The sequence below is a fragment of the Leucoraja erinacea genome, chromosome 37, assembly GCF_028641065.1.
Source record: "Leucoraja erinacea ecotype New England chromosome 37, Leri_hhj_1, whole genome shotgun sequence".
Taxonomy (NCBI): Eukaryota; Metazoa; Chordata; class Chondrichthyes; order Rajiformes; family Rajidae; genus Leucoraja; species Leucoraja erinaceus.
This window is the reverse complement of record NC_073413.1, coordinates 1,256,838-1,283,815: the sequence shown is the minus strand read 5'-3', so window position 1 is coordinate 1,283,815 and position 26,978 is coordinate 1,256,838. Positions and strand designations below refer to the sequence as shown.

Here is a 26,978-nt window from a genome sequence, read left to right as displayed (position 1 = left end):
TCCCCAGGTCCCTGTCTGTAGGAATGTGTGACTCACTCACACAGATCCCAGACTTAACTCTGCACCTGGGCCCCAACAGGAACAGCCGTTAGACAAACACTCGTTTATTATGCTTGATAGAAAATTTTACAGCTTTAAATATATAAATAATTAGTTAACGTTTAACATTTAAAAAAAAAAACAGTTTGAGATTCAGTATGTACAGCAGTAGTCGCGGGTTGTCCCCTCACTCTTATTTAGCCTCAGATCCAGCTCCAGCTCCTCCAAGGATCTCAATGGAACAGTGATATCTCTGAATCGATCTCCAAGTCCTGCCCCCCCCACCACCATGTCACCTCCACCCAACCTTTACCTGCCCCATCTATAGCAACGAAGACAGACACAAAATGGGCCTGTCCCACTTAGGTGATTTTTTTTAGGCAACTACAGGCGACTAGTTTATCACCACGTGTTCGCTGGCGATCGCCGGGAGTCGTCTCCTCAGCCGCGCAAATATGTCATAGCGTCTTTCTGGTTGCCGCTAAATATTCAACATTTTCGGCGATAGGGGATTGACGCCAATGAGCGTAGCTTGACTTCTCCTGGCGTAGGTACCGTGGTAGGTTGTCGCCTGGATGACGTAGGTTGCCGCCGGTTTTTCGGCGACCTGCCGCGACTGTGACAGTTGCCGGCAGTTGCCGGCAGTTGCCTAAAAAAAAATCGGCAAGTCGGACAGGCCCATGACTCAGCGGATAAGGAATAGGTGACGTTTCGGGGTCGGGACCCTTCTTCAGACTTGGGACGTTTCGAGGTCGGGACCCTTCTTCAGACTTGGGACGTTTCGGGGTCGGGACCCTTCTTCAGACTTGGGACGTTTCGAGGTCGGGACCCTTCTTCAGACTTGGGACGTTTCGGGGTCGAGACCCTTCTTCTGTTGCACCGGTTGATCACCAGCACAGACTCCAGGCCCTGAGCTGTGGCTGTGTGTAGACAAGACAAGCAGGAGCAGGCTGCTGTCAGATGGAGGAGGAAGTGGCAGGGTTCCAGGGAGTGGGATTGTTGGGTCCCCACACACCCTTGCCTCAGGGTGGCTTCACTTCATCACCAAACCCCCCCCGTCTGGCCTGCCCCCAGCCCGTCTCTCAGGCTCCACCCGTTAAACTCCAGACTCCTGGAACCCAGCAAGATGTAGACACAAGGAACTGCAGATGCAGGTTTTTTTTTAAAAAGACGCCAAGTGCTGGAGTAACTCAGTGGGTCAGGCAGCATCTCTGGAGGACATGGATAGTGGTTGTTTCGGGTCTGGGGCAATGAGGGTGGGTTTATAATATTGCTGGAGCCATTCAATGTCAGAGGCAGGGGGGCTGTGGGTCCATCTCTGACTCGGGGGAGCCTGAGAGGCGACCTTGCCCGTGCCTGCGTCAATGGCTGTGGTGAAGGGCCCTGAGCTGGGGATGAAGCCTGCCGTGCTGTTGTATAGGATGGAGCTGCCAGGACACCCCCCAACCTCCCCATTCAAATGCTACACAGACTGGCCAAGTCAGACCCCAGCAGTAGGCCTAGACTCCAGATGTCCTCTTCACTCCACGGACAGTAACAAACATGAGACGTCATAAAACATCAACGAAAATAAAATAGCAAAATATACAGTGCAAAGAGCAGTGTCCCAACGCAGATCCCAACAGACCCCTCCTCATCAAGGGACCTCACAGGCCCAAAGCTGGACGGCTACAGTCTCCGCTCAACAAATCCAGTGGTCATTACTCGTGAGATATTTGGTAAAAGTCATTGTTTGGTCTTTTTAGTGCACAGTGCTCCGGGATTTAGCCTTTCCATCGGTTCCACGAGGGTCGCCAGAGGTCGTCAATCATTTCCCTGTTGGCTGTGAATGGGAGGTCCATCACAGACTACAGCATATCACATCACACCGTTCCCGGGGCTGCTCGGACAAAAGATACCTGGAGGCAGAGACGGGATACAGAGTACAGGATAGGTATCAAAGCAGCGGACCCAAACACCCACCACAAGCCCGCTCCACAATGTTCCACTCCCTCCCCATCTATCGCTGTCCCAGACCATTCCTTGGACTCCTAGCCCACACCTCTCTCCCTTACAACAATGGACAATAGGTGCAGCAGTAGGCCTCTTTGATCCACTACCACCATTCAATGTGATTATGGCTGATCATCCCCAATCAGTATCCTGTTCCTGCCTTCTCCCCATATCCCCTGACTCCGCTATCTTTAAGAGCCCTATCTAGCTCTCCTTTGAAAGTATCCAGAGAACCGGACTCCTCCGAGGCAGAGAATTCCACAGACTCACAACTCTCTGTGTGAAAAAGTGTTTCCTCGTCTCCGTTCCAAATGGCTTACCCCTTATTCTTAAACTGTGGCCCCTGGTTCTGGACTCCCCCAACATTGGGAACATGTTTCCTGCCTCTAGCGTGTCCAAACCCTTCATAATCTTATATGTTTCAATAAGAACACTTCTCATCCTTCTAAACTCCAGAGTGTACAAGCCCAGCTGCTCCATTCTCTCAGCATATGACAGTCCCGCAATCCCGGGAATTAACCTTGTAAACCTACGCTGCACTCCCTCAATAGCAAGAATGTTCTTCCTCAAATTAGGGGACCAAAACTGCACACAATACTCCAGGTGTGGTCTCACTAGGGCTCTGTACAACTGCAGGAGGACCTCTTTTGCTTTCTTCACTTTTGCTTTCTTCACTGCCTGCTGTACCTGTATGCTTACTTTCAGTGACTGATGAACAAGGACCCCCAGATCCCGTTGTACTTCCCCTTTTCCCAACTTGACACCATTTAGATAATAATTTGCCTTTCTGTTTTTGCTACCAAAGTGGATAACCTCACACAAATCCACATTAAACTGCATCTGCCATGCATCTGCCCGCTCATCCAACCTGTCCAGGTCACCCTGCATCCTCAAAGCATCCTCTCTTCCTCCCCCTGAAACTAGTCTGCCTTTCTCAACCTGCCTCAGCCCACACTTTCCTCAGCCCCAGCCCGGGCCCATCTCTACCCTCACTGTTCACACCTCTCTCCGTCCCCCTAACCCAAGCCCACTCACTCCCTAATCTCAACCCACCGCAGCCCACACCTCCTCAGCCCCAGTCTACTCCTCCCGCCCCAGTCCACACCTGCAGGCTCTCTCGGCTCACACCTCCTTACCACCCCTTCTTCCCCACTGCACACACCCTCACCTGCGCACACACACACACACACACACCCTCACCTGCACACACACACACACACACACACACACACACACACACACACACACACACACACACACACACACACACACACACACACACACACACACACACACACACACACACACACACACACACACACACACACACACACACACACTGCCCCAGCCCAAACTTCTCCTCCAACCTCCGCCCCACACATCCCTCCCTCCCCAAGCTGAGTCCTCCCTCCCTGTCCCAACCCCTTCGAATGCCTCCCCCCTCGAACCGCTCGCACCCCACCTCTCCTGCCCCAGTGCGATGCCCACAGCTCTCACCTGAATCCGGTGGCTGGGCTCCTCTATGTTTGGTGAATTCCCTTCTTCCCATCAAAGAGTTTGAACTTCCGATGTTTCCGTTTGCTGCTGCTGTATTTGCGGGCCAGGGCGATGGTGGGGGCGGGAGAGGCCAGGAACGCTGTGGAGAAGGGATACACATCAGGCTCCAAACCCACAGAGCCCCCCTCCCCCCCTCGTGCGCAACCTGCCCGAGTCACTCTCGGCAAGATCTTCCGCAAATTAACCTGGGCGTCCCACTCTCCAGACTCCCACCGGCCAAAGCCCACACACCCACTGGCCAGACCCCAGACCACCACCTGCCGGACCCCAGACGCACACTGGTCGGACCCCACACACACTAGCCAGACCACCCCGACACCAGGAGTAAAAGACCTGGAGTATTGTGTGCAATTATGGTCCCCTAATTTGAGGAAGGACATTCTTGCTATTGAGGGAGTGCAGCGTAGGTTTACAAGGTTGATTCCCGGGATGGCGGGACTGTCATATGCTGAGAGAATGGAGCAGCTGGGCTTGTACACTCTGGAGTTTAGAAGGATGAGAGGGCATCTCATTGAAACATATAAGATTGTTAAGGGGGAGTCCAGAACCAGGGGCCGCAGTTTAAAAATAGGGGGTAAGTCATTTGGAACGGAGATGAGGAAACACTTTTTCTCACAGAGAGTGGTGAGTCTGTGGCATTCTCTGCCTCAGAGGACGGCGGAGGCCGGTTCTCTGGATACTTTCAAGAGAGAGATAGATAGGGCTCTTAAAAATAGCGGAGTCAGGGGATATGGGGAGAAGGCAGGAACGGGGTACTGATTGGGGGTGATCAGCCAGGATCACATTGAATGGCGGTGCTGGCTCGAAGGGCCAAATGGCCTACTCCTGCATCTATTGTCTATTGTCTATTGTCTAAAAGCCCAGGTACCCCACCGCCCGAATCACCCCGTCCATCGAGTCATCCCGAGCCTGCTCAGAGACCCATTGCCCGAATCCAAGATAAAACCAGCTGCCACCACCTAAGGTGGGAAACCAAAACCTTACCCTGACCCTCAGTAAGTGTCCACTGTTTGACCCAAAGGTAACAAGGGCACCCATCCTCCACACCCACTGATTCCTTGTTAGCTGAGGCCCAGTGTAAGCTATTGGGCCTGTCCCACTTAGGCTACTTTTCGGCAACTGTCATAGTTGTAGCAGGTCGCCAAAAAAGGGCAACTGGACCCCCCCCCCTTCGACGTAAAATTTGAAATAGAATCATTACTTTAACAACAAGAAAACCAGAAGTCAGCACCAGCAACAACTGATGTCATCCTGGCAACAACCTACGACCTCACCTACGTCAGGAGAAGTCAAGCTACCAATGTCGCCTATAGTCACCGAAAAGTTTTCAACATTTCGAAATCCAGCGGTGACCTGAAAAACTCTTTGGCCGACTGAGGAGACGACTCACGACCATACAGGCCGAAACCCGGCCTACGTGTGACAGGGGCGTAAGATGTTGGACACTCACCTTCTCTGTCCTGGGAGTCTGCTAACTGAGCTGCAGTCATGCACTTGCACTCGACGTGATCGTGAAGGACTATCACTGCCGTCTTGGACACGATGCCCCTCCGCTTAAACACCTTCTTCACAAACTGTGGGATAAGAGGGGCAACGTTGAGTCCCAAAAACCACAGCAAGCCAACAGCCTCCCAACGGTCTGTGACCAATATCATCCCAAGAACATAGACACAAGGAACTGCAGATGCTCGTTTTTATCACACAAAAAAAGAACAGAATGCTGGAGTAACTCAGCGGGTCAGGCAACATCTCCAGAGAACATGAGTAGGTGACATTTCAGGATCTAAAGAAGGGTTTAAGAAGGAACTGCAGATGCTGGAAAATCGAAGTGCTGGAGAAACTCAGCGGGTGCAGCAGCATCTATGGAGCGAAGGAAATAGGCAACGTTTCGGGCCGAAACCCTTCTTCTAAAGAAGGGTCCCGCCACAAAACTTTGCCTATCCATGTTCTCAATAGATGCTGCCTGACTGCAGAGTTACTCCAGCACTTTGTGTCCTTAAAAAAAAATCATCCCAAGAGCCTTTGTCTGAAGGCCCTGAAGGCAAGGCCTTGCACTTTCTCCATGGATACAGAGAGCCTGGAGCTGTCCCTACACACTGCACAAAGCATGAAGCCTGTCACTCATCCACGGTCCAGCCAGAGTCTCGCCACTCGCCAGCAACCCTCTCGGTTAATTGCGGAAAAATGCTCGGAATTTCCAGGACCAATATGACTGACCCTTGACCTGCGTTCCGATTTAGTTCCGGTTATTTTTGCTTTGCTGATCAGCGAGGGGCGAGGTGTGAAGAAGCCATAGAGACACAGCCTGGGTCACTATTCCCCGATGGTCAGCGTACATAAGGAGCAGGAAGTGGGCCATTCGGCCCCTCGTGCCTGTGCCACCATTCAATATGATCACGGCTGATCTGTTTCTGACCTCATCTCTTCTCTGCCAATTGCGCACAGCTAGCTCACAGTTATTTGATCCTGTTCCTCTTCAAGGCCCCTTAATGATATCGCCTTCACAACACTCTGGGTTAGAGAACTTCAGAGATTCATCACCCTCTGTGAGAAGAAATTCTTATACACCTCAGCTTTGGCCAGGCCTCCTCCATTGCCAGAGTGAGGCCCAGTGCAAATTGGAGGAACAGCACCTCGTATTTTGGTGGGACGATCAGCCATTTACACCCCAACGATATGAACATTGAATTCTCCAATTTCAGATAGTCCTTGCTTTCTCCCTCTTTCCCCTCCACCTTCCCACAGCCCACTGTCTCCGCCTCTTCCTTTCTTCTTCCCGCCCCCCCCCACCCCCACATCAGGTTGAAGAAGGGTCTCGACCCGAAACGTCACCTATTCCTTCTCTCCATAGATGCTGCCTCACCCGCTGAGTTTATCCAGCATTTTTGCCTGCCCTGTAACCATATTCTGTTTCACTTTTCATATCCCTTCATTATCACCTCTTCCATGGCCAACAATGGACCATTGTGGGCTCCACCTTTAGTTGGTCGTCGATGCCGGGCCTCATTTGTTCTGTACCTTTTCATACCTCTATTTTCCCTCTCCCTTGACTCTCAGTCTGAACAAGGGTCTCGACCCGAAACGTCACCAGTGATTTTCTCCAGAGATGCTGCCTGACCCGCTGAATTCCGCCAGCATTTTGTATCTATCTACCATATCCCTTAATTTGAAATTAGCCCACAAATGGCAACGTCTCAATGTCTACCTTGTCATGGCCCCTTTGGGATCTCGTAGTCATCCAAACTCCAAAGAATCTGCTTCTACTTTGATTGATTGATTGAAAGAGAGAAACATAGACAATAGGTGCAGGAGGAGGCCATACGGCCCTTCGAGCCAGCACCGCCATTCATTGTGATCATGGCTGATCGTCCCCTATCAATAACCCGTGCCTGCCTTCTCCCCATATCCCTCGATTCCACTAGCCACTAGCCTCTATCTAACTCTCTCTTGAATCCATTCAGTATAGAAACATAGAAAATAGGGGATACAGCATAGAAACACGGCCATTGACCCATCGAGCCCATGCCGACCATCGATCACCCGTTCACACTGGTTCTACCTTACCACTCTCGGCATCCATTCTCGACACACTAGGGGCAATTTACAGAGAACCTACAAAGTTGCGATGTGGGCGGAAACCCGAGCACCAGGAGAAAACCCACACGGTTTGCAGCAACACCATTAATCTCAACGTGTTGTCTTTCAGTTCATAGGTCCTAGGAGCAGAATGAGGCCATTCGGCCCATCAAGTCTACTCCGCCATTCAATCATGGCTGACCCTATAGACCCCCATTCTCCTGCCTTCCCCTCATAACCCCAACACCCTTACTAATCAAAAATCTGTCAATCTCTGCCTTAAAAATGTCCACTGACTTGGCCTCCACAGTTGTCTGTGGCAAAGATTCCACAGATTCACCACCCTCTGATGAAAGAAATTCCTCCTCATCTCCTGTCTAAAGGTACGTCCTTTTATTCTGAGGTTGTGCCGTCTGGTTTTTAGGCCTTCCCACTCTAATATACTTTATTTATAAAGCCGTTTAGACAACTCTGGTTTGTACATGGCAACTTCAAACTACACCATAGTGGACATAAAAACAGTAAAAAAAAAAAGACATCCACTAAAACATCCAACATCTATCCAGCCCTCTATGGCGCACTGACCACTGGCCTCCGATTCCCTCCAACCTCAAAGCCCCCCCCCCCACCTGGGCGTCCCCACCCCACACGATCCCCCCGATCCCCCCCCCCCCCCCCCCCCCCCCCCCCCCCCCCCCCCCCCCCCCCACCCCCAGCCAGTGCTCACCCGCACACGTCGCTCTGAACCTTGGTCGGCTGGCACTTGTAGTTCTTGATGGTGCAGCACCCCGAGCAGCGCTGGACCTCCACGCAGCTCGGCCACAGGTAGAAGTTAGCCTTGGTGGGATCCACCATGCTCCGTGTGATCTCCATCACCTCTGGTCGCACCTTGCACTGGGCGGGCTTTGCAATCTCCACCACTGTTAGAGGAACAGAGCGGATCACCATGAGAGAGGGCCCACAAGGCAGCGCCTATCCCTGCCCCTCGCTTGCCTGAACCAGGGCACGCTAGGCCTCCCGCTGTCTCAGAGACCACCAAGGCAATGGGGGGAGGGGTGGCTTCACACACACATCGACAGACCCAGCTCATGGAACATAGTACAGCACAGCAACAGGCCCTTCAGCCCACAATGCCTGTTCTCAACACAATGCCAGGCTAGACTAATCTCCTCTGCACGTGATCCATCGCCCTCCATTCCCTGCATAACCATGGGCCTAGCTAAAAGCCTCTGAAACCCCACCTTCGTATCTACCTCCACCACCATAAGGAGTAAGCCATTTAGAACGGAGACGAGGAAACACTTTTTTCTCGCAGAGAGTGGTGAGGGTGGAATTCTCTGCCTCAATGGGCGGTGGAGGCAGGTTCTCTGGATACTTTCAAGAGAGAGTTAGATAGGGCTCTTAAAGATGGCGGAGTCAGGGGATATGGGGAGAAGGCAGGAACGGAGAACTGATTGGGGATGATCAGCCATGATCACATTGAATGGCGGTGCTGGCTCGAAGGGCCGAATGGCCTACTCCTGCACCTATTGTCTATTGTCCTTGTAGTCAAGAAGTATTGATGACCTCACTCCCCTCTAACCTCACACCTAATACCCCGCACCTTAAGATCCTCTTTCATTAACCCTCCTACCCCAGCTTAGAGTCTGTAAAGGTGAAGATGTAGGAATCCCTGAGCTTCAGGTTGAGTCATAGTCACACCGCATGGGCACAGGCCCTTCGGCCCAACTGGTCTATGCTGACCAAGATGCCCCATCGAAGCTGGTCCCATTTGCCTGCATTTGGTCGAGGTTTCACCAGGGTGGCACTGATGAACCAGGGTTTGAGGGTCTACAGGAGGGGCTGGGCAGGGGGAGGAGGAGAGAGCTTTATTGATCAGGGGATGAGTGGGGCAGGGTTGGGATTGCAATGTGCTTTAAATTGCACTCTTTGGAGACTGGGTGGACGGGAGAATGGCTAATGCAGGAAGGAACTGCAGATACCGGTCTAAACCGAAGAGAGACACAAAAAGCTGGCATCATCATCTCTGGAGAGAAGGAATGGGTGACGTTTTGGGTCTGAAAAAGGGCCTCGACCCAAAACATCACCCACTGCTCTCTCCAGAGATGCTGCCTGTCCCGCTGAGTTACTCCAGCATTTTTGTGTCTATCTTCTGATAATGGCTGTTCACGGACTGATAGCTGGAATGATCCGTAGACCCTGAACACGAGACCAAGTCCCACCAAGATAGGCCCTTAAAACCACGGGGGGGGAATAGATAGGGTGAATGCGCAGTCTTTTACCTAGGGTCAAGGGAATCAAGAACAAGAGGACACAGGTTCCAGGTGAGAGGGAAAAGATTTAATACCAAGCTGAGGGGCAACATTTTCACGCAGAGAGTGCTGGGTCAGGTAGCATCTCTGGGGAAAAGGAATGGGTGACGTTTCATATCGGGACAGACAAAAAATGTTGGAGAAACTCAGCGGGTGAGGTAGCATCTATGGAGCGAAGGAAATAGGTGACGTTTCGGGTCGAGACCCTTCTTCAGACTTCTTTCATGTCGGGACCCTCATTCTGAAAGACGGTCTCGATCCGAAACGTCACCTATTCCTGTTCGCCAGAGACGGTGCCAGACCCGCTGAGTTACTCCAGCAGTTTGTGTCTTCCATCGACGTAAACCAGCATCTGCAGTTCCTTCCTGCACATTCAAGCTGCCTGAGGAGGCAGTTGAGGAAGATACTATTTCAGCATTTAAAATACACTCGGGGAGTGTACTTGGATGGTAAGAGCATTGAGTATAGAAGCTGGGATGTAATGTTAAAATTGTACAAGGCATTGGTGAGACCAAATCTGGAGTATGGTGTACAATTTTGATCGCCCAATTATAGGAAGGATGTCAACAAAATAGAGGGAGTACAGATGAGATTTACTAGAATGTTGCCTGGGTTTCAACAACTAAGTTACAGAGAAAGGTTGAATAAGTTAGGTCTTTATTCTCTGGAGCGCAGAAGGTTAAGGGGGGACCTGATAGAGGTCTTTAAAATGATGAGAGGGATAGACAGAGTTGATGTGGACAAGCTTTTCCCTTTGAGAATAGGGAAGATTCAAACAAGAGGACATGACTTCAGAATTAAGGGACTGAAGTTTAGGGGTAATATGAGGGGGAACTTCTTTACTCAGAGAGTGGTAGCGGTGTGGAATGAGCTTCCAGTGGAAGTGGTGGAGGCAGGTTCGTTGGTATCATTTAAAAATAAATTGGATAGGGATATGGATGAGAAGGGAATGGAGGGTTATGGTATGAGTGCAGGCAGGTGGGACTAAGGGAAAAAAAGTTGTTCGGCACGGACTTGTAGGGCCGAGATGGCCTGTTTCCGTGCTGTAATTGTTATATGGTTATATGGTAAGGTTTTGGAGGGATATATATACAGGCACGGGGGACTAGCTTAGATGGGGCATGGACGCGATGGGCCGAAGGGCCTGTTTCCGTGCTGTGTGACTCTACACAGCCCACCTTGGGGATACAGAAGGTTCCCTCACCTGTACTGCGAGTCACACGTGGGGCGTGTCGGTGGACCCCCTCGTTCGTAGAGAACAAGCCAAGCTCATTGGGATCTGTGCCATTCCTGTCTGAAACCAAACGCACGCCAGAGTTAGTCACACCCACCCAGACACCAGATTTCATAACATTATTCACTTTTCAGGTCAGCCAGTTCGCTGAGGACTTGTATGAATTATTTGCAAGCAATCTAAAAAAAAGTAGAATGTTATTATTATTTTTTAATTGGAAGCTTGCTTAATGTAATTTCTGTGTGGAAGTTAACACCAAGAACCACATAAAGGAAAATAAACTTGACACTGGTTAGAGGTTTGGAATTGTGCCCAGATATTTTTGGAACAATGCGCTGCCCCAATCAAGTCAAGTCAAGGTTATTCTCATGTATAAGGTGTCAAGTCATATTGTCATGGGTGGTACAATGATAATCTTGCTTCCAGAAGCATTCACAGGCACATAGACTCACACACAACACACAAAATGACATGGTTATATGATTTACGACCAGACTTTAGGACAAAAAGATATTCCTGGACAGACACAAAAAGCTGGAGTAACTCAGTGGGTCAGGCAGCATCTTTAGAGCAAAGGAATAGATGACGTTTCTGGTCGAGATCACTCTTCAGGCTGAGGGAGAGGGAAATGAGGGACTGAAAGGGTACAATGAAAATAATTAATGAAAGGCGTGCCAATGAACAAATCACAGTCAGCAAGGGTGGTCAAGGAAAGGTGGAGCCCACAATGGTCAATTGTTGGCTGTGGGGAAGGTGATAGAGTGAAACTAAGTAGGGCGACAGTGAAACTAGTACGACGACTAGGGTGGGGGAGGGGTGGAGGGAGGGAGGGTGCAAGGGTCACGAGGAACAAGAGATATTCCTTGTTGGATTTCACTGGACTTCAGGAGAGATTTCTTTCTGCAGAGAATGGGGAACTCACCAACACATGGAGAGGTTGGGGATAACAGGAGGATACATGTTAAGGGAGGCTGGATCAAAACGGGAGAAGGAGATAGTTGGGATGGATGAAGCAGGCTCGTTTAAGACAATCTATAATGTGATTTACACGCTCATAAAATTCCTTGGCTTGGGTCTATTCAGAACAGGTTAATACAGAGATAGATACAAAGCGCTGGAGTAACGCAGCGGGTCAGGCAACATTTCTGGAGAGAAGGAATAGGTGACGTTTCAGGTCGAGACCCTTCTTCAGCCTGAGATCTACTTTATAAAGAATCACCTGTGGGAGGGAGATGGCCAGGACATAAAACACTGATGTTGGATTTAGAAAATGATGTCCCAGTCCACAACCCAACAGAACTGCCTCCCCCGTGTCCCTGCAGATGCTGAAAAGCCGAGATAAAAATAGAAAGAGCTGGAAATGCTCAGCAGATCAGGCAGCTCACTGGAAGGAGATAATGAGTTGACGTTTCAGGTCGAGGACCTCCATAGTCTGTACGGTTCTGATGAAATGTGTAGAAAGGAGCTGCAGATGCTGGTTTACGCTGGAGTGATTCAGCGGGTCAGGCAGCATTCTTGGAGAAAATTTTGCATCAGAGGAAAAAAATGTCCCAACCTGAAACGTCAGCCTTTCTTTTTCTCCAGAGATGCTGCCTGACCCGCTGAGTTACTCCAGCACTTTGTGTCTATCTTCGGTTCTGGTGACAGGTCGTCAACCTGAAACGTTAACTCCGCAAGAAGCCCCCGTCTCATTGTCAGTCACATTCACCCTGCATGAAGGTACCAAACCTTTCAGAACATCTGAAAGTTGCAAATTCCAGCGCTTGCTGAGGGAACTGTTGCTGAGGGAACAGCTGCAAGCGAAGGAATCAAGAGGTGCTCAAGAAGTCAATGTCTGATTCCTCAAACAGCACCAGTTTCCATAGCTGACCTCCCGTGCTAAATACAGACTACCCTGCGATCCAATTACATAAGTGAAGTGTCTCACAGGTCTCAATACCAGGACCCAGTTACCCACAGCTGGTGTCCCATTGCTACTATCAATGGCTCGCCTCCACATCTCATGAAACCTCTTGGGCCACATCATCTTCCAGAGGAATAAAGTGTGAAATGCCAAGAATAACTCAGCCTGGTCATTTTATCTCCATAATCACATGGATTTGGAGAGATTACAAGTCTTGGTCTGCAGCTAAGTTGGTATTAGAATTAGCTTATTATTGTCACGTGTACTGAGACACAATGAAAGACTTCCATTAAGGGCCTGTCCCACTTTCACGACCTAATTCACGACCTTTTTTACTCGTGGACATTTTTCATCATGTTGAAAAAACGCCCCGATCTACTTGATGCCACGAGTACCTACGACTAGTATCACGGCCTGCTACGACCTCCTACCGACCTTGCTGTGAGCATGAGTCAAGGGCAAACTCAGCAGAGGTCGTGAATTAAGTCATCAAAGTGGGACATGCCCTTTAGCGTGCTATCCAGTCGAATAATATCATCCACGAGTTACAACAGGTAGTGCAAAAGGGAAAATAAATAATAGTGCAGATTAGTGTTCCAGCTGACGGTAAAATCAGTGAAAGGAACTCAAAGTATATCCAATGGAGTTAGGAAACGTTGAGAATGATCTAACCAGGTGGTTATCAGTGTGGTTTCTATGAAAGAACTAGATGTTACTCAGCCCATCAAACCTGGACCATCTTTCTGTTTGAGAGTGGTGAGTCTGTGGAATTCTCTGCCTCAGAGGGCAGTGGAGGCAGGTTCTCTGGATGCTTTCAAGAGAGAGCTAGATAGGGCTCTTAAAGATAGCGGAGTCAGGGGATACGGGGAGGAGGCAGGAACGGGGTATTGATTGGGGATGATCAGCCATGATCACATTGAATGGCGGTGCTGGCTCGAAGGGCCGAATGGCCTACTCGTGCACCTATTGTCTATTGAGGTCAAAACCCGGTGGGTTCACTATGGGGTGTGTGATGACCTCTCCGTTGTTGGTGCTGGCATCTCTCCAGGCTCTGCGCCACTCAGTCTTGGAGTCAAAGTCTCCCAGGGAAGACTTTGAGTCCAAGAAATAGATGTGGTGTTTTGGTAGACAAAAATGCTGGAGAAACTCAGCGGGTGAGGCAGCATCTATGGTGCGAAGGGAAAAGGCAACATTTCGGGTCGAGACCCTTCTTCAGCAGTGTTTGGCTCAAAGGGCCGAATGGCCTACTCCTGCACCCATTGTCTATTGTCCATTGTCTATGGATTACAGATGGTCCATAATGCCTACTCAACCTAAAAAAAATCTATCAATCTCAGGTTAAATTTTCAATTAAGACTCGAGCATCACAGTTTTCAGGCAGAGAGAGCCTGCGAGCTAGTTATGCGATTGCTTTCTTGGTACAGAATTTGGCGGAAACACTCACATGGATCAGGTGGCATCTGCGGATAGAACAGATCTAACATCTCATGTGGGTGATCTTTCAATCGAACCATATTGACTAAAGCTTCTCTACCTGAAATGTCCACTCGTTTTAATTTTCCTGGGAGCTGCCTGATCTGCTGAGTATTTATTTTTTTAATCTCAGATTTTCAGCATCTGCGGTTCTTTATTTTTAGTCTTCAGGAGAAAGTTCTGGGCATGCTTAAACGCCTTTAGGATTAGTTAGTTTATTTGTGGGGAATGCACAGTGGCGCAGCAGTAGAGTCGCTGCCTTACAGCGCCAGAGGCCCGGATTCGATCCTGACCACGGGTGCTGTCTGCACGGAGTTTGCACGTTCTCCCCGTGACTGCGTGGGATTTCTCCTGGTGCTCCGGTTTCCCCCCACACACCAGAGACGTACAAGTTTGTAGGTTAATTGGCTTTGGTAAAATTGTACACTGTCCATAGTGTGTGTAGCATGTTAGTGTACAGGGATCACTGGTTCGCACGGACTGGGTGGGCTGAAGGGCCTGTTTCCTCAGTTTTGGTCTCCTAATCTGAGGAAAGACATTCTTGCCATAGAGGGAGTACAGAGAAGATTCACCAGACTGATTCCTGGGATGGCATGACTTTCATATGAAGAAAGACTGGATAGACTCGGCTTGTACTCGCTAGAATTTAGAAGATTGAGGGGGGATCTTATAGAAACTTACAAAATTCTTAAGGGGTTGGACAGGCTAGATGCAGGAAGATTATTCCCGATGTTGGGGAAGTCCAGAACAAGGGGTCACAGTTTAAGGATAAGGAGGAAATCTTTTAGGACCGAGATGAGAAAATAATTGTTTACATAGAGAGTGGTGAATCTGTGGAATTCTCTGCCACAGAAGGTATGTTGAGGCCAGTTCATTGGCTGGATCTAAGAGGGAGTTAGATGTGGCCCTTGTGGCTAAAGGGATCAGGGGGTATGGAGAGAAGAAGGTACAGGATACTGAGTTGGATGATCAGCCAGGATCATATTGAATGGCGGTGCAGGCTCGAAGGGCCGAATGGCCTACTCCTGCACCTATTTTCTATGTTTCTGTGTTTCTATGTTTCTGCGCTGTATCTCAATAGTCAATAGTCAATAGTCTATTTATTTGTCATTTGGACCCCTGGAGGTCCAAATGAAATGCCGTTTCTGCAGCCATACATTACACACAAATAGACCCCAGACACAACACAATTACATTTTACATAAACATCCATCACATAGCTGTGATGGAAGGCCAAAAAAACTTATCTCTCCACTGCACTCTCCCCCCCCCCCGATGTCAGAGTCAAAGTCAAAGCCCCCGGCTGGCGATGGCGATTGTCCCGCGGCCATTAAAGCCACGCCGGGGGGTGCGAGGTCGCACACCGGGTCTTGGTGTTAAAGACCCCGGCGTGCGCTCGCACAGTCCCGCGGCCATTCCAGCCGCGCGGGGCAGTGATGTAGGCCCCGCTCCAGGAGCTCTTCGACCCCGCAACTCGGGCGGGAGAAGTCGCCGTTGCAGGAGCCCCGAAAAGCGGTCTCCCTCCAGGGAGCCGCGGGCTCCCGGCGCCGTCGTCCACAGACCCGCAGCAGCAGCCTCCCAATCTCCGGAGGTCGGGCCGCAGCAGCAGCAGCATCAGCGCTCCTCCACCGCTCCACCCGCTCCGGTCTCGGCCAGCTCCGCGACGGTGAGGTGAGTCGGCACCCGAGTCCCCGGTCTTCTTCCTGTTGGAGGCCGCTCCTCGTTGTGGCCTCAACGACAACCGAGACCCGACGAGGAAAGGTCGGGTCTCCAGTGCAGGGAGAGATTCAAAAGTTTCCCCCCCCCCTCCCACCCCCACCCCCGCCCCCCACACACACACACACACCCCAACATAAAATAACAAAAACTACATTAAAACACAGACAAAAAATAATAAAAACGCGGACAGGCTGCAGAGGCCGCTGCTGACCAGAGTCGCGCCGCCTACCGGATCTCTAAACCAAACTAAACTATTGTCAAGAGTACCGAGGTAAACAAAAAGCTTTTGTTGTGTGCTAACCAGTCAGCGGAAAGGCAATACATGATTACAATCGAGCCTTCGACAGATACAGGTATCCACAGCCTGTGTACAGATACATGATAAAGGGAGTAGATTAAGAAGAGGATAGTTAAAGTAAAGGGCCTGTCCCACTTTCACGACTTAATTCAAAAAAAAATAAAAAAAAAAATCAAGATGGTGGCAATCTACGAACTCCTACGAGTATGGTCACAAACTCCTACGCGTTTGTCTACGAATTCCCACGACAATTCCGATGCCTTCCTTACGAGTAAAAAGTTGCAATTTCTTTCATCCCGACCATTTTTTTTACTCGTGGACATTTTTTATCGGGCTGGAAAAAACGTCCCGACTTACCTGATGCCACGAGTACCTAAGGCTGGCATAACGAGCCGCTACGATATATCTACGGACTTGTTACGGACATTCTGCGAGTTTGAATCAAGGGGAAAACTCGGGGGAATTCGTGAATAACTCGGGAAAGTGGGACAGCCCCCTCAAGGGATGCTGCTCTCAGAGTAGAGATTTAAGAGAGTGGAACAATTGTAACACGTGATTGTAGATCCACTTGTGTGACCAACACACAAGGAGTTGTCTGGCTTGCCTTGCCCCTCCCATTCACTCCAACCCCATCACCTGATCGACCGATCTAACCAAACCTTAATTTTGACAATATTTCTGCTTCAAACATGAATCCTGGTGACAGACTCTGCAGCCACACAGCTGCTGCCCAATTTGCACCCTGCCCCTTTACAATTTCTGATGATCTGTCAGCCTGTGGACTGTATGAAGTCACCAATGTCTTGTTATTCTTTCCTAGCTCTCTGCATTGAAACACCTGCCCCCGTTGTCTGTAATCAGTGTGTGTGTGCTTTTTAACAAACACCAATTTCCCCTCATCTTCAATTTACAAAAGGCACTTGACAAAGTTGATCAAAGCAAATTCTTCCCGGGAACCCAGGGGTTAATCCCAGGGGGCGCAGCTGCAAAGGAGGGGGAGTACAAGTCGGAGGGAGACTGAGCAAGTGGGGATCGGGCTCCTGAATGTGATTGTTGTACAGGCGGTGAGAGTGGGGTCAGAAGATGATGGGAGGGAAACAGTCGCATCAACAATCAACAATCTGTCCGATTCTTCTCATGTAGCCAAATGTCAGGGTTGACCCATGAGCAAACACTGACACCAAGGCACTAGAGGAAGTGCTGGGGCAGAGGGGCAAAACCTTGGTTGGCACAGGCTGCAGCGTTCAACAGGAGGGGGAGGAGGAGGGGGGGGGGCAGGAGGAAGGAAGGGGGGATCAGAACCTTAAGAGGAGGGGGGATCTTAAATAGAGGGGGGACCTTAAAGAGAGGGGGGAACTTAAGAACCTTAGGGGGGGGGACCTTAAGGAGAGGGGGGACCTTAAGGAAGGGGGGACCTTAAGGAAGGGGGGACCTTAAGGAAGGGGGGACCTTAAGGGACCTTAGGGAGGGGGGGACCTTATGGAGGGGAGGGGAGGACCTTAAGGAAGGGGGGACCTTAAGGAGAGGGGGGGAAGGGGGGACAATAAGCAGGGGGGGACATTAAGGAGAGGGGGGACTTTAAGGAAGGGGGGACATTAAGGACTTTTTAAGGAAGGGGGGACCTTAAGGAGAGGGGGGACAAGGAGGGGGGGACATTAAGGAAGGGGGGACCTTAGGAAGGGGGGACGTTAGGGGGGGGACGTTAAGGACAGGGGGACATTAGGGAGAGGGGGGGGACCTTAAGGAAGGGATAACATTAAGGAGAGGGGGGGGGAAGGGGGGACATTAAGGAAGGGGGGACCTTAGGGGGAGGGGGGGGGACCTTAGGGAGGGGGGGGGGACGAGGGGGATGGGAACTAAGGAGGGAACGCAGAGATGGGATATTTGAAACTGGAACAAAATATGATGGGATAACAAATCCTGGTGGGATTTTTGGAATTGGAACAAAACACAAAGTACTGGAGTAACTCAGCGGGTCAGGCAGCGCCTGTAGCGGGAATGTTTAGGCGACGTTTCGGGTCAGGACCCTCCCTCAGACTGATCACTGCAGACGTTCAAAGTGCCAGAACTGCGATCAAATGGCCCTTCCCCATTAAGCAAGCACCAAAGGAAGAGGCGTACACACGCCTGGCATTCCAAGTGTTAATGACATGAATAAAGACTGAGCAGACTGAAATGTTAATGGTGTCAGACTCAAGGAGCAGAAATGTTAATCTGAAGGTCAGCCGCGCAGGCGAAAGAAAGAAACTTTGTGCATTTGAATGTTTCAGACAATTGGAAACACAAACGATCAGGAAACTATTTGGCAAATTCCACCCTGGTTGGGACAGTGGAATGTTAACACAGGCCGCCTATATTTAGAAGCAGATGCATTGTATTTGAAAAACAAGAGGGAGCTTGGCATTCAACAATGGTGGGACAGAGCCTAGAGACATGGGCAGCTCAGCTGCCTCACGTGATGGCTTGCCGTTAGACTGCAAGGAGGGGAGTGTAGACTTGCCAGAGTCGTTTTGGACTTTCAGACAATTCCAGGAAACACTGGGCCTTCTTAGATAGCAGCTGAGCTCGGGGTTGGAATAGCTGGCAGACACAACAGGCAAGAATTGAAATGTCATTGTGGAACTCATAAAAAGAATGCGTTTGGTGCACCCTTGCCCTGGAGGGCGGTGGAGGCCCCCATCTGTCTGCAGGGCCGGTGCGGCTCATTCACACCTCACTGCCTCCTCTTAGTCCAACTATCCGGCGAAAGGCAACCCAGAAACAGGGTTGGCGTTCTGGGATCCGTGAGGGGCACTGAAGGGCCTGTCCCACTTGGCTGTCATTGGCGTGTAATTTATGCGACATCATTTACGCTTCACGACGCACGCGTTGTGACACGCACGTGATGCGCGCCTGGCGCGTGGTGACATAGGCAGTGATGCGCGGTCGCGCGTGGCTCCCCAGGATTTCGAGATGTACAAAATCTTTGCGCGCAAATTACGCCCAAGTGGGACAGGCCCTTTAGTCTCTTAGCCTGAGGTTGCACAGTTGCACGCACACACCTCCTCTCCCTCCCCCTCCCTTGTCAATGCAAATGTCTCACTCTTGCTCAATGGGGCGCTCTTCCAAAGACCTCCCCGCAATTTTCCCCGTTAGTCCACTCCCAAAAGGCCAGGGGGCTGCACGGCCTTTCCTATCCCAGCCGATGTACAAGCTCAAAGAGCAGCACAAGATCCTGTCAACAGGCACAGCTGGGTTGGATATGAAGAGTGTGGCCATCCCCCCTGTACCCCCCCCCCCCCCCCCCCCCCCCCCCCGAAACATCGCCTATCCATTCCCGCCACAGATGTTGCCTGACCAGCTGAGTTACTCCAGCACTTTGTAGCTTGCAAGAGTACACCCATAATGGCCTGGAGTGAGTGGATGTGGAGAGGATGCTTCCACTGGTGGGAAAGTCTAGGACCAGAGGTCATAGGCTCAGAATATAAAGGATGTACCTTTCGGAAGTAGATGAGCGAGGAGGAATTTCTTTAGTCAGAGGATGGTGAATTTGTGGAATTCTTTGCCACATAAGGCTGTGGAAGCCAAGTCAATGGATATTTTTAAAGGTTATGGGGAGAAGGCAGGAGAATGGTGTTAGGAAGGAGAGATAGATCAGCCATGGTACACAGAAATGCTGGAGAAACTCAGCGGGTGCAGCAGCAACTATGGAGCGAAGGAAATAGGCAACGTTTCGGGCCGAAACCCTTCTTCAGACTTAGTTTCGCCAGCATTTTTGTGTACCTTCGATTTTCCAGCATCTGCAGTTCCTTCTTAAACAACATATATCAGCCATGATTCAATGGCGGAGTAGGCTTGATGGGCCGAATGGCCTAATTCTGCTCCAACCACAAGCAGCACAATTATCACAGTCTACTTCACACAAACATCACCACATTCTACATTTGTTATTAGATTTTCCTCAAAACAACTATATCATTTTTCATTCATTCACCGGCTGCGGACATCGTTGACATTGTCCATCATTAAACCACGCTAAACTGAGGAGATAGCTAACACTTCATTGCATGACAAAAAAACCTGCAGATGCTGAAAATCTGAAACAAAATCAGAAAATGCAGGAAACACACAGTCGGTCAAGTGGCATCTGTGGAAGGGGAAGCAGAATTAATGTTTCAGGTTAATCGCTCTAACGAAGGGACATCAACCTGAAATAGTGTCTGTTTCTTGCTCCACAGATGCTACCTGGTCTGCAGCGTATTTTGTAGGAAGGGACTGCAGATACTGGTTTAAAGGGAGTACTCCACTTGAATGGAAAGGTGGAGTACTCCAGTACTGAGTTACTCCAGCTTTTCCTGTCGATCTGTAGAATATTTTGGTGGGTCTCAAATCATCACACTGAAAGATATTGGAAGAATGGTCTCGACCCGAAACGTTGCCTATTCCTTCGCTCCATTGATACTGCCTCACCCGCTGAGTTTCTCCAGCTTTTCTTGCCTACCTTCTGTGAATTAGATGAGGTATTTACTCAATCTAACCGTCTTATTCTCATTGTTATTAGACTTCCACTTGATTGAAAGATACAGCATGAAAACAGGCCCTTTGGCCCACCGACCATTGAACTAGTTCACACTAGTTCTATACTAACCCACTTTCCCATCCACTCTAGGGATAGTTTACAGCGGGCCAAATAATTTAAAATCCCGCACGTCTTTGGAATGTGGGAACAAACCAGAGCATCTGGAGAAAACCCATGCTGTCAGGGAGGACATGCAAACGCCACACAGACACAGAATCCAAAGTTAGGATCGAACCAGCAGATCCGGCGCTTTGAGGCAACAGCTCAACCACTTGCGCTGCTCCACAATGTCTTTAGCCACTTGTGATAGGAAACTCCCTTAGCCTGGGAATCAGCCTAGTCAATCTCTTTTGGACTGCCTCCAACGCCAGTACATAGTCTCTCTTAAACAAGAGAAGCAAAACTGTGCACAGTACTCCAGGTGTGAGCTCACAATTGTAACAACACACTTCCTCTTTTCTAAAATCAAACCTTCATGCAGTGAGACACTGCAGTAGTGCTAGACAGCGGTAGAGTTGCTGCCTCACAGCGCCAGAGACCCGGGTTCCATCCTGACTATGGGTGCTGTCTGTACAGAGTTTGTACCTTCATCCTGTGACCACGTGGGTTTTCTACAGGTGCTCCGGTTTCCTCCCACTATCCACAGGCACATGGGTTTGTAGGTTAATTGGCCACAATAAAATTGTCCCTAGCGTGCAAGATAGTGCTAGTGTACGGGGTGATTGCTGGTCAGTATGGGCTCGGAAGGCTGAAGGGCCTGATTACGCGATGTATCTCTAAAGTCAGACCATTGTCCCTCTGTTCATCTGCATCCTGAGAGTCCGACAGCCCTTCGGCCCAGATAGAAACATAGAAAATAGGTGCAGGAGGAGGCCATTCGGCCCTTCGAGCCAGCACCGCCATTCATTGTGATCATGGCTGATCGTCCCCTATCAATAACCCGTGCCTGCCTTCTCCCCATATCCCTTGACTCCACTAGCCCCTAGAGCTCTATCTAACTCGCTCTTAAATCCATCCATTGACTTGGCCTCCACTGCCCTCTGCGGCAGGGAATTCCACAAATTCACAACACTCTGGGTGAAAACGTTTTTTCTCACCTCAGTCTTAAATGACCTCCCCTTTATTCGAAGACTGTGGCCCCTGGTTCTGGACTCGCCCAACATTGGGAACATTTTTTCCAATGTTCATGATTGTCCATGCTGACCAAGATGTCCCATCTACCCTGGTCCCATTTGCCAGAGATGGCCCACATCCCTCTAAACCTTTGCTGACTATGTACCTGTCCAAGTGTCTTTTAAATGCTCTTATAGTATCTGCGTCCACTACCTCCTCTGGCAGCTTGTTCCATATACCCAAGCAGCCAGAGCTCTAACAGTCTATCACTATCGATTTTCTACACACTCTTATCGATTTTTCTCTATAAGCCTCCTGCGCTCCAAGGAATACAGTCCAAAACCTCCATTAGATAACTGTGTTCAGATTCCCCCGTCACACCTTCAATGGCTTGGATATTGGCCACAACCTGCATGGAAACAGGCCGTTCGGCCCACCGAGTCTCGACCCAAAACATCATCTATTCCGTTTCTCCAGACCTCATGCTGTCTGACCCGCTGAGTTACTCCAGCATTTTGTATGCTGTCCACACTAGTTGTATCCCACACACACACCAGTGGCCTTTCACAGAAGCCAATTAACCTACAATCTTTGGCGTGTGGGAGGAAACCGGGGCACCCGGAGAAAACCCACGCGGTCACAGGGAGAAGGTACACAAACTCCGTACAGACAGCGCCCGTAGTCGGGATCGAACCCGGGTCTCCGGTGCTGTTAGGCAGCGACTCTCCCGCCCCCAACCACGACAGGGTACCGATGCCGCAATGTGTCAGTATTTACCCAGTGTCCAGGGCAGGGGGAAGCTCCGCTGGTTCTGTTCACGGGGCATCCAGTCGCCCTGTGAGGGAGAGAAACACGCGTGGTCAGGCAACTTCCCACGGCCACCGGACCTGCAGCTCCCGACACCCGGGTCGACCCCACCTTCGATGCTGTGCCGTGCGTGTCTGTGTCTGTGTGTGTGTCTGTGTGTGTGTGTGTGTGTGTGTGTGTGTCTGTGTCTGTGTGTGTGTGTCTCTCTGTGTCTGTGTGTGTGTGTGTCTCTCTCTCTCTGTCTGTCTGTGTGTGTGTGTTTGGCCGTGTCTCTATTTTTCTCTCTCTGTGTTTTTCTCTCTCTATCTCTCTCTCTCTGTCTGTCGGTGTGTGTGTGTGTGTGTGTGTGGGGGGGGGTGCTTCTTTCTCTTTTTCTCTTTTCTCTCTCTCTGTCTCTCTCTCTCTGTGTCTCTCTCGCTCTGTCTGTCTCACTCTCTGTATCTCTCTCTACCTCTCTCTGTCTCTCTCTCTCTCTATCTCTGTCTACCTCTCTCTGTCTCTCTCTGTCTCTCTGTGTGTCTCTCTCGCTCTGTCTGCCTCACTCTCTGTATCTCTGTCTACCTCTCTCTGTCTCTCTCTCTCTCTCTCTGTCTCTCTCTCTCTGTTTCTCTCTGTCTCTCTCTGTGTCTCTCTGTCTCTCTCTGTGTCCGTGTGTCTGTCTGTGTACACGTGTGCCCAGTTTGCACGACCCCACGCATCCACGAACATAACTCCCGAGTGCTCCGGTTTCTTCCCACATTCCCAAACCCCCAGGATCTATTGGCCCCGGTGTGGGGTCGAAATTGGATGGGGTGGGTGGGGGTCGGTGGAAACGTGGGGAAGAATAGATTACAGGTAATGTTAGTGGGGAGGGGGGGTTGCTCTGAGAGCTAGCATCGCCTCGATGGGACGAACTCCCAGTCTAGTCCGGGACCCAGGTGCGAGGGACCCCCCACCCCTTCAGCCCTGAACCCTGACGGACTTTAACCCCGACCCCACGACCCTCCGTTTGACCCCGGACCCTGGCAGTGACCCCCCGCTCACCTCAGTCTCCGGCCACAGGTGCCACAGGGCGAACAACGCGACGCCCAGATTCATGGTAGGTCCCCGCTCACAGCGCAGCGCCACACCGGCTCATCGCCCCGGGATGCCCGGCTCCCTCTCTCCCTCCTCTCCTCTCCTCTCCTCTCCGCTCCGCTCCACTCCACGCCCTCCACTGCCGCTCCGGGACACAGGTAGACAACTCGCCCGCTGCTGCACACACTCCTCCGGCAGCCCGTGACAGATAACTCTGTGTCTGTGGGTGAACTCTGTCTCTGTTCGTGTTGACCGTGTGTGTGTGTGTGTGTGTCCAACCTGCTCCGTGTGGGTCAGTCTCTCTCTGTTCCTCTCTATCCCTCTTTCTCTCCCTTTCCCTGTCTGAGTGTCTCTCTATCTATGTGTGTGTGTGTGTCCCTGTCTCTTTCTATCCCTCTGTGTGTGTGTGTCTCCCTGTGTGTGTGTGTCTCCCTCTCTGTCCCTGTCTCTCTCTCCCTCTGTCTGTCTCTCTCTCTCTCCCTGCCTGTCTCTGTCCCTGTCTGTGTGTGTGTGTCTCTCTCTCCCTCTGTGTGTGTGTGTGTGTGTCTCTCCCTCTGTCTTTCTCTCTGTCCCACTATCTCTCTCTCTATCTTTCTCTCTGTCTCTGTCTCACTCTCTCTATTTGCGTATTTCTTCGTCTCTCTCTTTCTCTCCCTTTCTCCCAACTCTCTATCTTTATCTATCTATCTGTGTGTGAGTGTGTGTGTGTCTGTCTCAGCCACCAGCGATCGCCTCTCCCGGCGCTTCCTCCTGTGCTTATATGCGGGGCTGTAGGAGGTGTGTCGGGTGAATGCGCATGTCGCGGGGATTCCCCGTCCCGCGGTCCACATGAAGGGAAGGCGTGACCTTGCCGCCGATGGAAAGTCTAGCCGGAGGGCGGCGGGACAGCGTCTGACAGCCCCCCTCTCCGCTGCCCGGCCCCGTTCACTCCCGCACGCACCACCCCCTTGCAGTCCTCGTCCCGAGTCTTGCACTCTCTGCCTCTGAGCCACAGAGTGATTTATAAACAGCGTGGAAACAGGCCCTTCGGCCCAACTTGCCCACGCATGTTGCCCCATCTACACTAGTCCCACCTGCCTGCGTTTGGCCCATATTCCCTGTCCAAATGCCCTTGAAACGTTGTGATAGTCCCTGCCTCAACTACCTCCTCTGGCAGCTCAGCTCGTTCCATACACCCACCACCCTTTGTGTGAAAAAGGTTGCCCCTCAGGTTCCTATTAAATGTGGAATGAGCTTCCAGTGGAAGTGGTGGAGGCAGGTTCGTTGGTATCATTTAAAAATAAATTGGATAGGCATATGGATGAGAAGGGAATGGAGGGTTATGGTATGAGTGCAGGCAGGTGGGACTAAGGGGAAAAAAGTTGTTCGGCACGGACTTGTATGGCCGAGATGGCCTGTTTCCGTGCTGTAATTGTTATATGGTTATATGGTTAAATCATCCACTCCACCCCCCACCTTAAACCTTTCTCCTCTAGTTCTTGATTCCTCTGGATAAAAGACTGTGCGTTTATCCTATCTAATCCCCTCATGATCTTATAAACTATAAAATCATCCCTCATCCTCCTAGGAATGAAGTCCTAGTCTACTCAACCTCTCCCTGTAGCTCAGGCCCTTGAGTCCTGGCAACATCCATGTAAATCTTCTCTGTACCCAAACATCTTTCCCATATCAGGGTGACCAAAACTGAACATAATACTCCAAATGTGGCCTCATCCTTGCCTTGTACAAATGTGACATAACCTCACAAACTCTGTACTCAGTACTCTACCCGATCGATGAAGGCCAAATGTGCGAGAAGCCTTCTTGACCAAAAATACTAGCCCCTCTATTATCTTTGTTCTTCACCATTCTACCTGTGATGCCACTTTCAAGGAACTAAGTACTAACGTTGTGTTCAAGAGGGAACTGCAGATGCTGGAAGATCGAAGGTACACAAAATTGCTGGAGAAACTCAGCGGGTGCAGCGGCATCTATGGAGCGAAGGAAATAGGCGACGTTTCGGGCCGAAACCCAAGGAAATAGGCAACGTTTCGAAACCCTTCCGGGTTTCGCCCCGAAACGTTGCCTATTTCCTTCGCTCCATAGATGCTGCTGCACCCGCTGAGTTTCTCCAGCAATTTTGTGTACCTAAGTACTAACATTCCTCTGTGCTTCAACACTTCCCAGGGTCCTGCCATTCACTGTGAAGGTCCTGCCCAGGTTTGACTTCCCCAAATGACAACACCTAATGGGCCTGTCCCACTTGGAGATTTTTTAGGCAACTGCCAGCGACTCATAGTCGCAGCAGGTCACCGAAAACCGGGGACACCCTTCGTCATCCTGGCGACAACCTTTGACAGAACCTATGTCAGGAGAAATCAATCTACGCTCATTGGCGTAAACCCACCATCGCCGAAAATGTTTCAACATGTTGAGAATTTAGCAGTGACCAGAAAGACGCAACAAATTTTTTGTGCAGCTGAGGAGACGACGCCCGGCGAACATGTGGCAACAAACTAGTCGCCTGTAGTTGCCTAAAAAATCGCCCAAGTGGAACAGGCCCATAACACTATCTTCATTAAACTCCAATAACCATTCCTCAGCCTCCTACCCAACTGATCAAGATGAGGCACTGACCTGCTTCTTCCAGACAGCCTTCAATTCTTCTATTTAATTCAGTCACAGAGCGCAGAAACAGGCCCTTCAGCCCACCAGGTTAATTCCCGGGATGGGGATGATGAAGGAATGGGTCGACTGGGCTTGCATTCGCTGGAATTTAGAAGGACAACAGGGGATTTTTTAGAAACAGAAGGGATTGGACAGGGTCGATGCAGGAAAAAAATTCCCGATGTTGTGGGAGTCCAGAACCAGGGGTCAGAGTTTAAGAATAAGGGGTAGGCCATTTAGGACTGAGATGAGGAAAAACATCTTCACCCAGAGAGTTGTGAATCTGGGGAATTCTCTGCCACAGAAGGCAGTGGAGGCCAATTCACTGGATGTTTTCAAGAGAGAGTTAGATTTAGATCTTAGGGCTAAAGGAATCAAGGAATGTGGGGAAAAAGCAGGAACGGGGTACTGATTGTGAATGATCAGCCATGATCAGATTGAATGGTGGTGGTGCCTCGAAGGGCAGAATGGCTTCCTCCTGCACCTATTTTTTATGCTTCTATGTTTCTATTCACCATGGCAATGATCAAGGACCCACCCGTACCACTCCATTTAACACCAATGAGCCAGTGAAATCTATGCCAAAGATCCTATAGTGGAGCAAGATAGACCACTCCTTCTAAATGCAATGGGCTGACGTGTAGTACGCAACGGAACGGAAGGTGGGCCTTTTTCAGCCATTTCAGTAACCCGAC

General features: G+C 50.4%; 1 protein-coding gene across 1 annotated transcript; it reads right to left on the bottom strand.

Annotated features, from left to right (window-relative positions):
* Positions 1-736: 736 nt before the first annotated feature.
* LOC129713738 (platelet-derived growth factor subunit B-like) lies at positions 737-24,071 on the bottom strand. The gene is made up of 8 exons (XM_055663003.1): positions 23,605-24,071; positions 22,552-22,609; positions 10,681-10,770; positions 7,900-8,084; positions 7,599-7,607; positions 5,039-5,162; positions 3,529-3,667; positions 737-1,937 (listed from the first exon to the last, which is right to left on the bottom strand). The coding sequence occupies exons 1-7, from the start codon at positions 23,656-23,658 to the stop codon at positions 3,552-3,554; spliced, it is 636 nt and encodes a 211-aa protein (XP_055518978.1). The 5' UTR covers positions 23,659-24,071; the 3' UTR covers positions 737-1,937; positions 3,529-3,551.
* Between the last annotated feature and the right edge of the window lie 2,907 nt (positions 24,072-26,978).